Genomic DNA, 15,524 nt, shown 5'->3' with positions numbered 1-15,524 from the left:
ATTTGTTTGTGCCTTAGAATTTTGTTATCTTCAGTTGGGGAGGTAAACAAAGGGAACTCTAGGAGATAAACCGTTATGGATCTTAACTGTGCTCCGGTCATATTTTCAGCAAGTTGCAAGCTAGTCCTCAGTCTTGAATGCAGAGATGACTTCAAGTGTGCTTACTCATATGGTGGAACAAAAGTACACATTTGTGTACAGACTTCATACTTGAGGTTGCAAGCACATTCATCTGTATATGGAAAAATACATGTGAAAAAAATGAGGTCAAAGCTTAATGTTTTGCCCTTATGTACATTCTCTTGTTGTCATACAGGGGATCCATCCAGGTAGTACCCATCAGTGTAAATGACATATACGTACATCAGTGAGCAAATAGACTCCAGTAGAAGTGGTCCTTTTAAATTTTGAATTTTATAAAGCATACACGATATTAGTATTTTCTTTCCTTTTCAAAATTAATCACGAACTAAATCAAATAGATTCAGTTAATCAGAAATCTGCTCAAACACCTGTAAAACACGTGTTCTAAGTCTTGAAATCTGCTGTACATTTCAGTGCCCCAACTGATGTTACTATAAAGGGCAGAAGTCAAAGCTCCAGAATAAGGGATATCTTGATTTATAACACAGTTAACAGCTGATAGGTCTGATTATATTGCAATGTTCTCATTTTAAATCCTGTTTCCTGTTGGTCCATCACTTACACTGAGCAATTTAAAGTATCAAAAAAAGAGATGATTGGAGATGAATTAAAGCTACGGGAAGATGGAGCTTTTAGGGTACTTTTTCGGTAGACATTTGAACCAAAAAGAAGTCAGAATGCTCTGTTTAGAACCTGTAGTACTAATGGTAATGAAAACATGTTATCATTTTAATTATTATTGCCTATTTAACGTGCGATTTCTTGCAGCCATGTCCTTGGATAACCATTTCTTAACTAAAATGACACAATTTTGTGGCCAGTGATCCATGACTTTAAATATTTGGAAGGGCTATTGATTCACTGAACTGGAATAAATTAAAGATGTTGAGGCATATTTTCAAAAGTAGAATTACATGTATTATAAATTACATTTGATCATGTATGTTTGATTTACCATTTAAATAACTTTTAAAAAGCTAGGTACAGGTAATACAGCATTCAATTTATCTGCAATAGCCTTAACTAAACATTGGTGGTATTGTTTAAATCAGCTATGTGTAATATTACAAGAGCCGCTAGGACCTACAGCACCTCCTCTTGTTTCCATGTCGTGATCCTCTGCATGTACCTATTTCTGTTTAGGGTAGTCATTCTCTCTAGGTAAATTGTCCATAAGACCAATGATTCCATCAGCAAATTATCCAGAAAATGCCGTCAGTGCACATGGTGACATTTGTGCCACTGGTGGTTCTGTTGCCATTTCAATGGTCTAATTAAATTGGCAGTTTTCTCTTGTGCCCACGATCATTGTCTCACTTCCTTTGGCACCTTAGCTCAGACCTTCTCCTTTTCTCTGTTCTTTTAACTGAATATCAAATGCATTATTGATTGCTCCTCTACCCACTCTCCTCAACTTTTTTTTTAATCTTTTTTTTTTTTTTTTGATTGGCAGTATCATCCAGACAAACAGAAGGCAGATGTGCCAGCAGGAGAAGTGGAGGAGCGTGTGCAGAGGTTCATCGAAATTGATCAAGCGTGGAAAATTCTAGGGAATGAAGAGACAAAAAAAGAGTATGACCTGCAGCAGCGGGGTAGGTTCCTGCTAAGGAGTGCTGTAGTGGCAGCAGCTCTTTAAATAAGCAGGGTCTGGGAGTGGTAGTTAGATGGTATTTTAAAATGCTGTTTATTGCTGAACCAAACGTTTCTTTCACTCTTGTCCTACTTTCAAATGTGGATCCATTATTTATAGTTTTTGCTACACCTACATTAGCTAGTGAAAACATTGAATTACTTCCAACAAAACATTAGGTGGCGTTATTCCTAGTAATTTGAATGAATATGAAATTTATACTAATTACAGACCGTAGCCCTTTTTACTTTATTATGTCAGCTTCATTAAGCGTTCTTAATTTTAAGTCTCTTGCTTTAACTACATTTTGTTGCAGTATCTTAGATACAGGTATTAATCCACTTATACCTAGTGTTCAATGTGTATGGGTTTATAAGCACTTCAGAATCATTAAGACACATTCTTTTTGGTTGTGTGTATGTTATAGTAGCTTTCATAATTCATCTGTAGTCTAAACTAGTCTTTTTAAAGCAGGTTTATAAATAATATTCCAATATAACTCATTAACTAGGCAGCTCTAGCATGTATTTCTTTTTATACCTCTCAGAAAATAGCTTCTTAAAACAGTGACAGGCTGTTGTGAGAAAGAAAGGGGGGAAATGTAGGTCAGGTCTGTCACACATGGGCTACCATTACATGAAGTGATAGGCTGTCTTTCTGCTCTGGCCTCAGGATAGGAGTCCCTCAGCCTTCCATTAGAACCTTCAATAAATGTATATCCACCCTACATGTTAATGGGGGGAGTCAATAATAGTGTATTGCCTGTGGGGAAAACACTCAGTCGCACTCTGCAGTAACACACTCTGGTCCAGCATTGACGTGTAGCCACCACCACTTTTGAATGTGTCTGATAAAAACCCACTGTCTCTGCAGCTTGTTATTGAATTCTCTTCCATTGTACACTGGCACACCATCAGACCTTTCTCTCTTGTGCTGATTTTTAACTCCCCTGCCGCCACGGATACCAGAACTTCGAGAGACAAAGGCTTAGTCATTCTGGCAGATATGCATCACTGCAGGATAAAGACTGATATATAATTGTATATACCCAGTATGAATTCTCCAGTTAAATAATCTTGTATTTCAGACTTGGTGTGAGTTTTGGAAAAGAGGGTGGAGAGGTGAAAACTGAATTGTTGAATAAGTATCTTAAGAATGAAAAAAAATTTATCTTGTGCTAATTTATTATGTAAACAATATTACGATCAAACTTAAATACATTTTTCATCACCAACTTATTTTTTAAATGCCTGAATATGATGCCAGAATAGGAGTTTCTGCTACCCAGTGCTCTCATCCTGTTATACTCTTAGCATTGTAATATTGGCTCTGTCTTCCATTTTCACAAATTGTACGTGCACAGGAAAAAAGAAATATTAGAGATTAAGTTAGAAGTGTTTTGTGTATCTAGTGAGTTTTACCTAAAGCTTAAATACAGAGTATGAAGTTCTGTTTTGCTTGGGCCAGGTTAATCCACTGAAGTAGAGAGCTACATCAAGATTTAATGAGTTACTTTGTCCTTCCCATGGAATTTAAGGACATTGCTATAAATTAGTTTTGACAAAACTTATATTCTACAGTATTTTAAAGGTTATCTCTATTTCCCAAGAGTCTTTTGCATCCAGATGAGTTCTTCAAAAAGTCCTATCAAGATTCTGTAAAAAAGACTTAGTAAATGAAGAAAACGAATTGTACGTTTAATTACACAGGTATCTCTCTGGTAGTGGTATGATAATGGGATTGATATGTTTTAGTATAGAGGGTGCCATTCATAGAGGACTCAGTGTTTCAAACTAAGCCACATGTAACATACATGTGCAATGTTGCTGCATTCTTTGCAGCATGTTCCTTGGCAGCAAAATGATGGTGAAATAAATTCTAGTTCTTTGAATGCCTGTCAAGCTGCTTCTGAAGTCACGATTCTAGACAAATTTGTAGACGCTGCTGTAAAAGCTCACAGAAACAAAGGAACTGAGACGGCAGCTAAGGGCAATAGCGATGAGAGATAATACAGCAAGTTAGTAAGACTGCAAAGCCTAGGCAGCAGAATCTGAAGGATGCCAGTGCGTGTGTGTGTGTGTGTGTGTGGCTGCCAGTCTGCAGGAAGTCCTTTGCACTGTAGTCTCTTTCCCATTTCACAGATTGTTTATTTGTATGTACCTTCTTGTGTTACGCTAACTAAATCTTCACTACTTGGCTCAAAAGTTCAGTGGCCAGAGAAGTTCTAAGAAGTTGAAATTCTGTAGGGCTCTATGGTTTTAATTTTCTTTTTGTTTGAATCGTTGAGAATAACAGGTGAACGTTGTTTCCTATCTTAGTACTGATTTTCTCTGAAGGTATCACAATGATCTCATTTTTTGTGTGCCTTCAGGCCATGTTATTAAAGAGGAAAGGACAAACATCAAACCAATTAGGTTTGTATCAAATATTTATCCAAAGCTTTCTGGTGTGGAAATCTTGAAAGAATTGCTATTTAGTATGTTTTGTGAAAATTTTTCTAATTTTATGTTTTGTCATGTCTTTAATGGCATATAAGAATACCATTTTATAATGGTGAATCTTTTCTTCCAATCCATGTGAAAAATTTGGGGGATGGAAAAAAAAAGCTGTGTAACAATTTACTTATTAAGAATGGACTTTTTTCCTCAACAGATTTTCTTAGAGATTTTTTCATTCTTTGTTCAGTATCCCATTTAGAAAAGATGAATATGCAGTTAAAATTAAGTTTGACAGTAATAGTTACCAAAAGTTTTTCAGTGAGTTTAGTTTGGATAAAACCTGTTTCACAGTTTTCATACTGGAAATCATCTGAACCCTGAAAGTTCATGTTTTTGTGTCACAGTATGAAAGAATAAAAAACTTTTTTACAGAATAAGAGAATCATGTAGGTTGGAAGGGACTTTCACAGGTCATTTAGAGCAATCACGTACTCAAAGCCAGTCCACATAGGTCAGTTGCTCAGACCTTCTCCAGCCTAGTTTTTAGTATCTCCATGGATGGAGATTCCAGAGCTGCCCTGGGCAGCCTGTTCCAGTGTTTGCACAGGCTCATAATAGGAAAACCAAAACCTCCAAACAAAAACCAAAAAAACTCAACCAAAACAAAAAAGGACTCTTTTTGCAATTTATGCCTTTTACTTCTCAGCATTCCTCTGTGTAACTCTGAGAAGTCTTCTCTCTCTCCTCTTAGGTAGCTGTAGACGATGAGATGCCTGTGTTCCTTTGGCCTCCCCTTGTATGACGTGTGTCCCAACCCCTGACCATGCTGGCAGTCCACTGATCTGACTCCTCTATGTCAGGGCTTTGTACTGGGGAGACCAAAACTGAACACAGGACTTCAGATGCAATTTTATTAAGTGCTAAGAGGAAAAAAGTCACTCTCTTGACCTGCTGGCTACCCTCTTGCTAATACAGCCTGGTACGGGGTCGGCCTTTGCCACAGGAGTGCCCTGCTGACACATCTTGAACCTGTAGTCCACTGGGACCCTCAGGTCCTTTTCTGGAAGACTGTTTTCTAGCCTCTTGTCCCACAGCCTGTACTGGTGCATTAGGTTATTCCATCCCAGAAGCAGGACATAATCTTTGTTGAACCTCTTGATGTCCCTGTCAGCCCATTTCTGTGCCCAACTGAGGTCCCTTTGGAGGGCAGCCCTGCAACTTCTGTGGATTTTTGTTAAGTTTAAATGCAAAGGAACTGTGTATCTAAACAGATAATTACGATAATTAATTTCAGTAATTCATTTTACATTTTAATTATTAATGATTGAATGATCAACAGAAAGGTCACAATTAAAATTAAATCAATAAACTGGTGACTTTGATTAATTTCTGACACTAAATGTAGCAAATAATTCAAAGCTAGTAATGGGATTGACACTAAAGCCAGTTATTTTGTATATGTTTTTGGAGCAGAGGGTGGAGAAATTTTAAGAATAGGGTTTTTTCGATGTATGGCTCCATTGATGTTCTATCCAGGATGATATGTTTTTATGTGATGATGGACACAAGTATCCATAAAGCCCAAATGTTTGTAGAGTGGGGGATGTAATCACCAGTAGGAGTTTTCACATCTCAGCATATACCTCCTTTTAATTTTCAATTTTTAAATTAAATTTTTAGAAAAATATTGCAGTTTTCATACATGAATACATATTTCAGCATCATTTTCCTTTTGTTCTTGCTTCATTTCTTAGAAATAAGGAATTACAGGTGCTAACTGGAATTACCAGTGTTTCAGCTTGTGCCATTTGTCTCTGAGAAGGAGTCTGGATCCATCCTCTCTGTGCCTTCCCTTTAGGCCATGCCTAAAAGTTTGCCTAAAATAGCTCATTTCAAAATATCTGGTAGCTAACTCAGCTTTCACTGACAATAAAAATCTATTTAAAATCTGAAAAATCTTTGAGGATGTGTCCTCAATCTCAGGTAAGTTTCTACTGCAGGTTTAGAAAGGGAGTCTTATACAGGTGTGGTCATAAATTAGGAAAATAAAAACCCAAGCTAAATGGAAGGTAGCTGCTTCTCCCCCTGCTCCTTCCCCATTCCTCTCCTAGTACAGTAAACTGAAAAAACTGTTTTGGAGATGATCACTACCCCATTAATCCAGCATTCCCTCCTGCTCCAGCAATAAAGTGCTGATACTGTATTAGTCATCAAGATACCTTGCATAATTTGGTAACTAGGACGCCAGAAGAATAATCTTCCAAATCTACTATGAGTATAAGCAGGAAAAGCCAGACAAAAGCCTACAAAAATGCTTTCAGTAGCTAGCAGAAAGGGCAATTAAACACCTTGACTAGCTTATTATAAGAAAGGAAAAAAATAAATGCAGCATATTTTAGTTGTTCCTTCTTAAGAAAATTCCTTCTTAAAAAAACTACTTTTAGACCAAATTAAAGCTTTTAATGTGGCTGTGACGTTAGGCTTGTCAGTGTGCCAGGTTATACTCTTTAAGTGACAGAAGTGTGTATTACTTCTCTATCCATGTTTTTTATGGCTGTAGACCCTCGGCTAGTGCTGGATCACAAGCTTTTTACCACAGTTCTTCAGACTTAATTCTAATCTGCATTGGCTACAAGTGAAGCAGCATTTTTTCATATTTTTTTAACAAACAGAGCTTTTTTGTTACTTAAATACTTAATACATGATTTTTTTATAATTGCAAATTAAAGTAAGCATGGTTATTTTCAATTAATGCAAGAGACTCAAACTTAAGTAATTATTTAAAAACTAAACAGCCTATTAGAAAAAATTAACTTGTGAAAACATCCGGGCTTTGAGTACTGTAATGATTTTGATAGTGAGCAGATCCTATGAACAGTATTTGACTGACAATACGTATCTTGAACTTTTTTTAATTACATGCTTGGTTTAAAAAAAAATAATCAATCCTAAGAATATATGACTGAAAGAGATTAAAAAAATATTTTGACTATTTTTATTACTATAAACTGTTAAAAGGGTTACATTTCCATTTACTGCTTGCAACCCTTTCCCTAAAACTCAGCCTTAAATAGCCCAAGAAATATTTATTGTATCCTCAAGTGAAACTTAAATACCTTTCCTCTTTTACAATTTCTGAATGACACAGCAAGGGCTCTAGTAAAGCTTTACTGAACCAAGCTGCTAATAGTTATTTAATGTTGTTCTGTAGCCTGAAAGAATCTCAGTATTTTTCCTTTTAATCTCTTTGAATTGCAGGCTCATAAACCTCTCTGATGAGCCTGCCAGTGTTTTCTTAGATCCTGCAGTTGAGACAATGGAGCTGCAGAATCCTTTCACCTCTTGTTGTCAGACAAATCCAATCGATGACAAAGCCAGGCAGGCTGCACTTGTGAAATAAAATTTGGTTTTCAAGTTATGGTAGGTGATCAGGTCTTCACGATTTACCCTATTTGTTCAGGAACATGTTTCCAAAAGTACAACTCAGTACACAGAGATCTACATCTTGAGCAGATGTCACACATAAGTAAGCCTACCACAGTACTGGTAACAATACCAGTCTTAAATAACCTTTTCTCACTGGTTTACTTCATAGAACTATTAACAAGGCAGTCATGGTTGTAACAATAATGATGTAGATGAAATAAGGAAGAACACAAGAAATATTAGTCACTAACTACAATCTGTGAAAATCATTAGGTTTGCAGTTCTGCTTGTAACCTCCCCAGTCTTATACTGGAGTGTGCCTCTGTTTTTAAGTGACTAAATAAGTTTCTGCTGTCTTAAGATATATTAGATTGAATAGTGTATTTAACAGGAGAACTATAAAACAAAAAAGCTTTTGATGCCCAGAGCCTGGAGAAGGGATGGATCACAGGTCAGCAGGAGAGCACCCGAAGAGCAGCACAGAGGAATTCCAGCCAGAGTCAACTTTATGGGGGTCCAACTTAAATGCCTCTCTGCAAACACATGTAGAATGGGGAATAAACAAGAGGAGCTAGAGACGTGCACGTGCCTGCAGGGCTACGAACTCACCGGCATCGTGGACACGTGGTGGGATGGCTCCTATGACTGGAGTGTTGGAATGGAAGGACAGGCAGGGGAGATGATGGGCGGCGGGGGGGGGTGGTTGTCACTCTATGTCAGCGACCAGCTGGAGTGCAGGGAGCTCTGCCTGGGGATGGATGAGGAGCTGAGCCAGAGCTTATGGGTCAGGATTGAAGGGAAAGCAGGGACAGGAGCTGTTGCAGTGGGGGGTCTGCTACAGGCCACCCAACCAGGAACACCAAGTGAATGAGGCCCTCTACAGACAGGTAGCAGCAGCCTCACATTCACAAACCCTGGTCTTCATGGGGGACTTCAGCCACCTGGATATCTGTTGGAGGGACAACACTGCTGGGCACAAGCAGTCCAGGAGGTTCCTGGAATGCACTGATGATAACTTACTTCTCCAAGTGATAGCGGAGCCAATGAGGAGAGGTGCTATGCTGGACTTTGTTCTCACCAACAAGGAGGGGCTGGTGGGGAGTGTGAAACTCAAGGGCAGCCTTGGCTGCTGTGACCATGAAATGGTAGAGTTTCAGATCCTTGGGGCGGCGAGGAGGAAGCCTACAGAGGATGGCAGCAAGGACAGATAGTCTGGGAGGAATACAGAGAAATTGTCTGAGCAGCCAGGGATCAGATTAGGAAGGCCAAAGCCCTGATAGAATTAAATCTGGCCGGGGACATCAAGGACAACAAGAAAAGCTTCTATAGGTACATTGGTGATAAAAAGATTAGGGACAGCATGGGACATGTCCAGAAGTAAACAGGAGACCTGGTTACCCAGAATATGGAGAAGGCTGAGGTTCTCAGTGACTCTTTTTTTCTTAAGTCTTCACTGGCAAGTGCTCCAGCCATACCACTGCCCAGGATGCAGAAGGCAAAGGCAGGGACGGGAAGAAAAACTGTCCACTGTACTGTCCACTGTAGGAGAAGATCAGGTTTGAGACCATCTAAGGAACCTGAAGGTGCACAAGCCCATGAGACCTGATGAGATGAATTTGTGGGTCTTGAGGGAACTGGTGGATGAAGTGGCAAAACCACTATCTATTGTATTTGAGAAGTTGTAGCAGTTCAGTGAAATTCCCACTGACTGGAAAAGGGGAAAAAGGAAGACCTGGGGAACTACAGGCCAGTCAGCCTCTCCTCTGTCCCCAGCAAGATCATGGACTGGATCCTACTGGAAACTATGCTGGGGCACGTAGAAAATAAGGAGGTGATTGGTGAGAGCCAACATGGCTTCACTAAGGGCAAATCATGCCTGACAAATTTGGTGGGCTTCTGTGACAGGGTTACAGCACTGGTGGATAAAGAAAGAGCAACTGATGTCATCTAGCTGGAGTTGTGCAAAGCATTTGACATTGTCCTGCATGACATCCTTGTCTCTAAATTGGAGACATGCATTTGATGGATGGACCACTTGGTGGATAAGGAATTGGCTGGATGGTCGCACTCGAAGAGTTGCTGTCAACTGTTTGATGTCCAAGTAAAGAGTGGTCACGGGTGGTTTTCCTCAGTGGTTGGTGTTGGGACCAGTGCTGTTGGAGATCTGGACAGTGAGATTGAGTGCTTCCTTGAAATTCTGTTCCCTGGGCTTCATAATATGCTATGTTTGTAATAGAAGGTGGACCTTTCCTCAGCCTTCCTCTTCATTCCTTCTTTATTACTTCCTCTTCATTACTTTAACTTGTACTCAAGGGTCTTTTCCAACTGAAATGATTCTATGATTCTTGAGTAACATTACTTCAGGAAGTGTGTTAACCCTGTGAATTTGCATCTTATCAGTGCCCTTCATGGTGGCATATGGTCCATCTGCCCTTTTTGTATTTGTCTGCATGATCCAGACCGCCACCTCCAATCCTATAAAACTTTTTCTGAGTGAAATCCTGCCTCATGAATTCTAAACAGGAAAGTCTGGTTTCTCTTTAACTCAATTTCTTGCAACCTATAAGCAAAGGTTAGGAAATTGTTCCTACAACCAAAGAGAACATTTTATTTCATGAATTTTTCTTCCCAGTATTAAAAAAAAAAAAAAGGCAGGTGAAATAGGAAGCGATTGCCTTTATAACTGTGAGGACAGTATGAAAGTATTGTCGTCTTTTACCACAGTGGAGAGAAGAACCTGAAGGTAGGTAGATAGACAGACTTCATTTTGATCTCTGCTTTCTGGAGGAAAGGCCTCTGCTGTTTTCAGGACATTCACTGTTCCTGTTCTCATCGTGTTTTGTAACTAGAAGGCTGTATCAGAATAACTCCAAGTAACATTAGTTATTTGGCATGAGTTAAAACCTTCTGACCTCTTACTGTATTTTGGACCTTTCATGCAGCTAATGTTCTGATCGGGTGTTAAGAAAAATGGTTTTACTTCCTATAACTAAAACGTTACCCTTAGCTCTTGTTTATGTAATTGAGAGCATACACAACGAGAATGATTGATAGGTATATCTATCTTGATCTCAGTTTTCTTTCATCATTACAGGCCTGCCAATTTTTCTTCTCTTTCTTTTGACAGCTGTGAAGTATTAGGTGTGAATGGGTTAATTTTCTTTTCATTCTGACCTTTTCATTACAAAATAGGTGTTCAGAAAAGGTAATGTCAAAGAGGCTGTATTGATTCTGTCATTTCCAATATATCCAATTTGTTTTAATCTCGTTCATTAAAATTAATTTAGATGACGCTCATTCTCTAGGATATATAATGTACATTTCAGTTAAAATCAGAACAGTAGAACAGTCATTTAGTTGCAAAATAAAGACTGGGACAATAAGGGGGGGGGGGGAATTGGGCGGGGGTTTTTGTTTGTTTTTTTAAAACTGGCCCTAAATTTCCTATTTAAAACCCCAAAATTAAGGTTTTCCTTGCCCCTACTTATACTTAAGGACAGTTAAAATGCAAGGGGTTCATTTCACTACTGGTACATTACAGTACTTCTACCTATAATAGTCTATTCTTTAAACTGATTGAGCCCTGAAAGGAAAACAATTGAAATAAAAAACCCAAAACAACAGGTTGGTTATATTGTGAAGCTAATTTAGATAATTAACTATAGAGAAAGCTGTGATTAGCTATTGCTGGGATTGTACTTTTATAGTAGCCTTAAACTTCTTTGCAACAGCTTACACTGCTTTGCTGTAAGTTAGGAATCTTACTTGTGAATATCTTGCTTTATGTAGTTAATGTGTGAAGTCAACTAATACGTTTGCTCCAAGTCACTACTTCACTGATACTGGTATCAACTTTAGAAGACTAAGGTGGTTGCAATCAGAGGATGACATTTGGTGATAAAGAAGGAAGTGCTCTATTATCTGATCAGATGAAGGTTGGAGATGTGCAGTTTTTATGGGGTATTATTGGAGAAGTTAGCTGTGAAGGCCCTTATTTCTACTTTTCAGTCCAGAGCAAAAAGTGGTTACATGAAGGAAGCTGGGAACTATCTAGAATATCCTACAATCTAGTGAGTAGGTAGGGCAATCTCTTGGGAATTGAAATAATGGAAATCCTCTGGGCCTCTTAAGTTTTTCAGCAAGTCAAGTGCTCAGTAAGTAGTTATGGACTAATTCTTTCACTGCCAACTTAGTTTTAATAGAAAGCTGTAGACAACAGTATATGCTCTAGAAAGTTTGATGTTATCAAACTATAAAACTTGCTTAAAAATTCACTGATCCAAGAGAAGGAACACCTACTTTCTCAATAACCATCTGATTTAAACCTTAAATAAGCACTGAACTCCTGTGTCTTGCAAATCTAAGGCAATGCTGTGGATGTGCTAAAGATCAGCTACCAGGCATTTCTGCTTCTTTAAAATACAGTATTTGGGAAGCTGGAGTTTCCAGGTGTTGGGCAGCAGATGCGAGGTTTTGTGTAGTAACTTGAGAGGCTTACGTCCTTTTTTTTAATTACCTTTTATGGCTTCACTTGTAACTTTGTTAACAAAATCTTATATTGTCAGGTTGAAGAACTTGATGTGAACTTTGTACATCAAATACAAGTGTGCTGATAAAATGCAAAAACCAATTTATATTGATATTGAGCAGTTTGCATTTGATAATTTCATTTGTATCCTACATTTTTCATTCCATGCTGTACTTAATGTTGGAAGAATCTAGGGGATCAAATAGCAACAGATCACGTGGGTGCAGGCCAGAACTGACCTTCCTTCTGTGCTTAGATTCTATCACAAAAGAACACTTGGACTAGTCTTCCGCTATAAGCATTTTTCATTTATCTTTTGCTAGGAAAATCTTTTTGCAGGAATCTTGGCATTCTTCTCATGCAAACCTAACGCTTATTTGGTGCTTATTGAGGAGGGCTTATTTGGCAAGTTCTTTCTAAAGGAGAATGGGTTGCCTAAGAGAGATTGTGGGGTTTCCATCTGTGGAGATATTTAAAATCTGACAGGACATGGTGCTGGGCAGCCTGCTCTTGCTGACACTGCTTGTGCTGGAGGGTTGAGTAGGTGACCTTAATGTTCCGTGATTTTGCAAAAAGTACAGGTAAGCAAACATTCAGTTTCAGCTTCTGGAAGTATAGTCACAGCTAAGTTTTTAAAAGGTATTTATATAAAACAAAAGTTTGCCTGTAATTCTACATAATTCTTTGGGATATGCAAAAGTACTGGTTACAGTAATACAACTAAACCATTTACTTGTGGTTACAGTAGGATATTTTCTAGCTTATGCAGAGATATGGAAACTAAAATTTTAGAGGACTGCATTTTTAACTGATAACATGGTGTAGGTATGACTTTCTAGTAGGGACCAGATTGACTGATGGGTATATAAAACTATTAATTAAGGACCTGTATGTTACCAGGGTTGAACATCTGTCATGTTTTCTTTATAGAAGGTAATCTGACAAAAGAATGGCCACTACATGCACAAATTTGTCTTGAGGATATGTCCTGGACTGAAGGTATGAGTACCTTACTATTAGTTTCTACTGCCTTTGGCACTACAAATGTTTTCTATTTTTTCTGCATCGTATACCATTATGTTGTCTTACTGTAAGTTCTACTTTTTTTAATATACTTTCCTCAGATTTAGCTAGTCTTTTCTCTATGATCACCTGAATTTGAACTTATATATCTGTGATACTTTACATTCTTCCTCCATCTCCTCTCCCTACCCCCAACTTGCAGTACCACTTTGTACCTAGCTCTATTCTTGTTGTGTAATTGAGTATTTAGATTTCTAGAGTCTTCTCAAATCATGCTTTTCTTGCTCTTTCTGTAATGGTAGAATGTGATCTCATACAGATTTTTTTCCTCTGACTGTGTTACTTCCCTGCTTTATATTACTTTAGCTTTTGTCATTTACTTGCTTTCTGAATGAATGGCTAATTTATTTGTTTTAAGCTGTGAGGGGAAAATACTATCTACTCTCCCTTCTGTTTTATTTTTGTTTCCTGGGTTAGCAGTCTGATTTTAAACTAGCCTGGACCTGTCATATGTATGACTAACACCTCTTTTTTTAAAAAAAAAAAAAAATTCTGTTTCACTGCTGTGCATCTTTTTATTATTTGATATTTTTTTTAAAGAGACTACACTGACCCTGGATGTTTAGTGTAAGAATGCCTCACAAACACTGAAACATTTTAAGAGTATAGTTATTTTTTGAGCAACAAATGTTTAAATCACAGCTACTGCTACTTAGTCTTGCAGTGGGAGGTCATTTAAGAGCAGCTTTGTGAAGAAAATCCAGAATAAATTCCTGATTCTTCTCAAGCACTAAAAGTTTTTTTGTTTTCTTTTTTGGCAGATGAACAATGTTATACTCTCTCATGTCGATGTGGTGGGAATTACACTGTCTTGAAGAGTGAAATCAAAGATGTATCTTTCGTTTGTTGTGACACATGCTCACTTGTTATTGAGATCCTTCAGTGATTGTTTCAATCAAGCACAATAAGAGTTACAAACTTTTAAAAAGACTGGACAAACAGGGAACAGCATCTGCTAAAGGAATATATATTGAAGAAAAGAGGGGCAGTACAAGATCAAGTTCAGTCAGGCTCAAGAAAGGAAATGTGCCCATTTGCTAACACAGTGCTGCAGACATCAGGCTTGGTTTTTTTCCTTCCAAAGGTAAAGAACTAGTTATTAAAAACTCCAGAACAGAACACTAAGTTCTGTACAACTGGAATATATCTCATGAAATAAATGACATTTCTTTCCCAGCAAACAACGGAGTAGCTTTCAATCACAATCTATATCAACTATACCTTGGGCCCTACCTCTTAGGTTAAATCCTTTTAACAGCTCAGATGACAAAATTTAATCAGGAGGTATACGTGTGAGAATGCTTTGAAGATAACGAAGAATAAGGTGTATTACTGGGAAACAGGAACATTTTCTATTTCTATGCTAAATGTTTAACTTCATTAAATCCTCACAAGGACATGAGCCTTGGAAAGAGGTGGTAGAGACTTGCAGCTCTAATAGGGTGGTTGTCTCGGTACAGAATAGCAGGTCCAGGGCCTGTGCATGGGACTTACAGCTTGGAGCAGAAACACATTTTGAATTGATTCTTTCTCATCTAAACAAATGCAGTCTTCATTCCTTGGATGAAGACTAACCAGGAAGCTGTGCTCTGACCCCTCCTGGGCATACACATCACTGGGCCAGACTGGAGCCACTTTAAGGAAAACCCAACAAAACACAGTGGGAACCCACCCCAGTGGTACTGTTTCCAGTCCCAATCCTAGCATGCCTCACTACTTGCTAATGTAGGTATAACCAATCTGTGGCTCTGGATGTGTGACAACATAATACTGCATTGTGCCTTTTTCATCCCTTGTTAACAGTCAATGCTAACCTTGGCTTGTCATAAAAAAACCAAAACTTTCTACTCAATCCAAGTACTTACTGTGAATAGCCAGAGGAAACAAAGAGGCATATCATTTTTGTTGATGACAGCAGTATATATCATTCCCACTCTCAAGTTAGATGTAATCTCAGAAAGAGACATCTTTGTCAAGTAATACTTGTGTTTATTCTAAACAAAAATAGTTCCATTAATTTTAGTAGAAAATATTGTGAAAGCTGACAATAGTCACTTGAATCTTTTAATCATCAAGAAATCTATGGCCGTTGGGGCTTGCACGTAGAAATCCAAAGTCATTCAGAGGCCATATCTATAAAATAAGATACAAGAGATTTTAATCACAACTCAAAGTTCAGTATTTTTATTTGTTATTGTTGTAATTGGTGCATAAAGTCCATAATCTTTCAACTCTTTGGTTGACAGGGTATATGAACTTTTCTCACCTGTATGTT

General features: G+C 38.0%; 2 protein-coding genes across 10 annotated transcripts in view; one reads left to right on the top strand and one right to left on the bottom strand.

Moving 5' to 3' along the window:
• The window catches only part of DNAJC24 (DnaJ heat shock protein family (Hsp40) member C24), a 41,293-nt gene that overhangs the window by 23,874 nt on the left and 1,895 nt on the right, over positions 1 to 15,524 (top strand). For 4 of the 6 annotated variants that reach the window (XM_042785506.1, XM_042785508.1, XM_042785509.1 and 1 more), the window contains exons 3-5: positions 1,598 to 1,736; positions 13,097 to 13,165; positions 14,011 to 14,430. In XM_042785506.1, coding sequence (XP_042641440.1) covers positions 1,598 to 1,736; positions 13,097 to 13,165; positions 14,011 to 14,135 — 333 coding nt within the window. In that variant the 3' untranslated portion in view covers positions 14,136 to 14,430. Of the gene's footprint in view, positions 1 to 1,597; positions 1,737 to 13,096; positions 13,166 to 14,010; positions 14,431 to 15,524 lie in introns of those variants that run through there. The other 2 variants (XR_006164677.1, XR_006164676.1) reach the window with 1 other exon arrangement.
• Positions 15,222 to 15,524, bottom strand: part of IMMP1L (inner mitochondrial membrane peptidase subunit 1) — a 36,079-nt gene continuing 35,776 nt past the window's right edge. For all 4 annotated transcript variants that reach the window (XM_042785505.1, XM_042785504.1, XM_033006995.2 and 1 more), the window contains exon 6: positions 15,222 to 15,382. In XM_042785505.1, coding sequence (XP_042641439.1) covers positions 15,314 to 15,382 — 69 coding nt within the window. In that variant the 3' untranslated portion in view covers positions 15,222 to 15,313. The remainder of the gene's footprint in view (positions 15,383 to 15,524) is intronic.

Source organism: Tyto alba, unplaced genomic scaffold (genome assembly GCF_018691265.1).
Source record: "Tyto alba isolate M040663 unplaced genomic scaffold, T.alba_DEE_v4.0 Super-Scaffold_8, whole genome shotgun sequence".
In the NCBI taxonomy this organism is placed as follows: Eukaryota; Metazoa; Chordata; class Aves; order Strigiformes; family Tytonidae; genus Tyto; species Tyto alba.
Note: the sequence above shows the minus strand (reverse complement) of the source record. Positions and strands in the feature narration are given on the sequence as shown.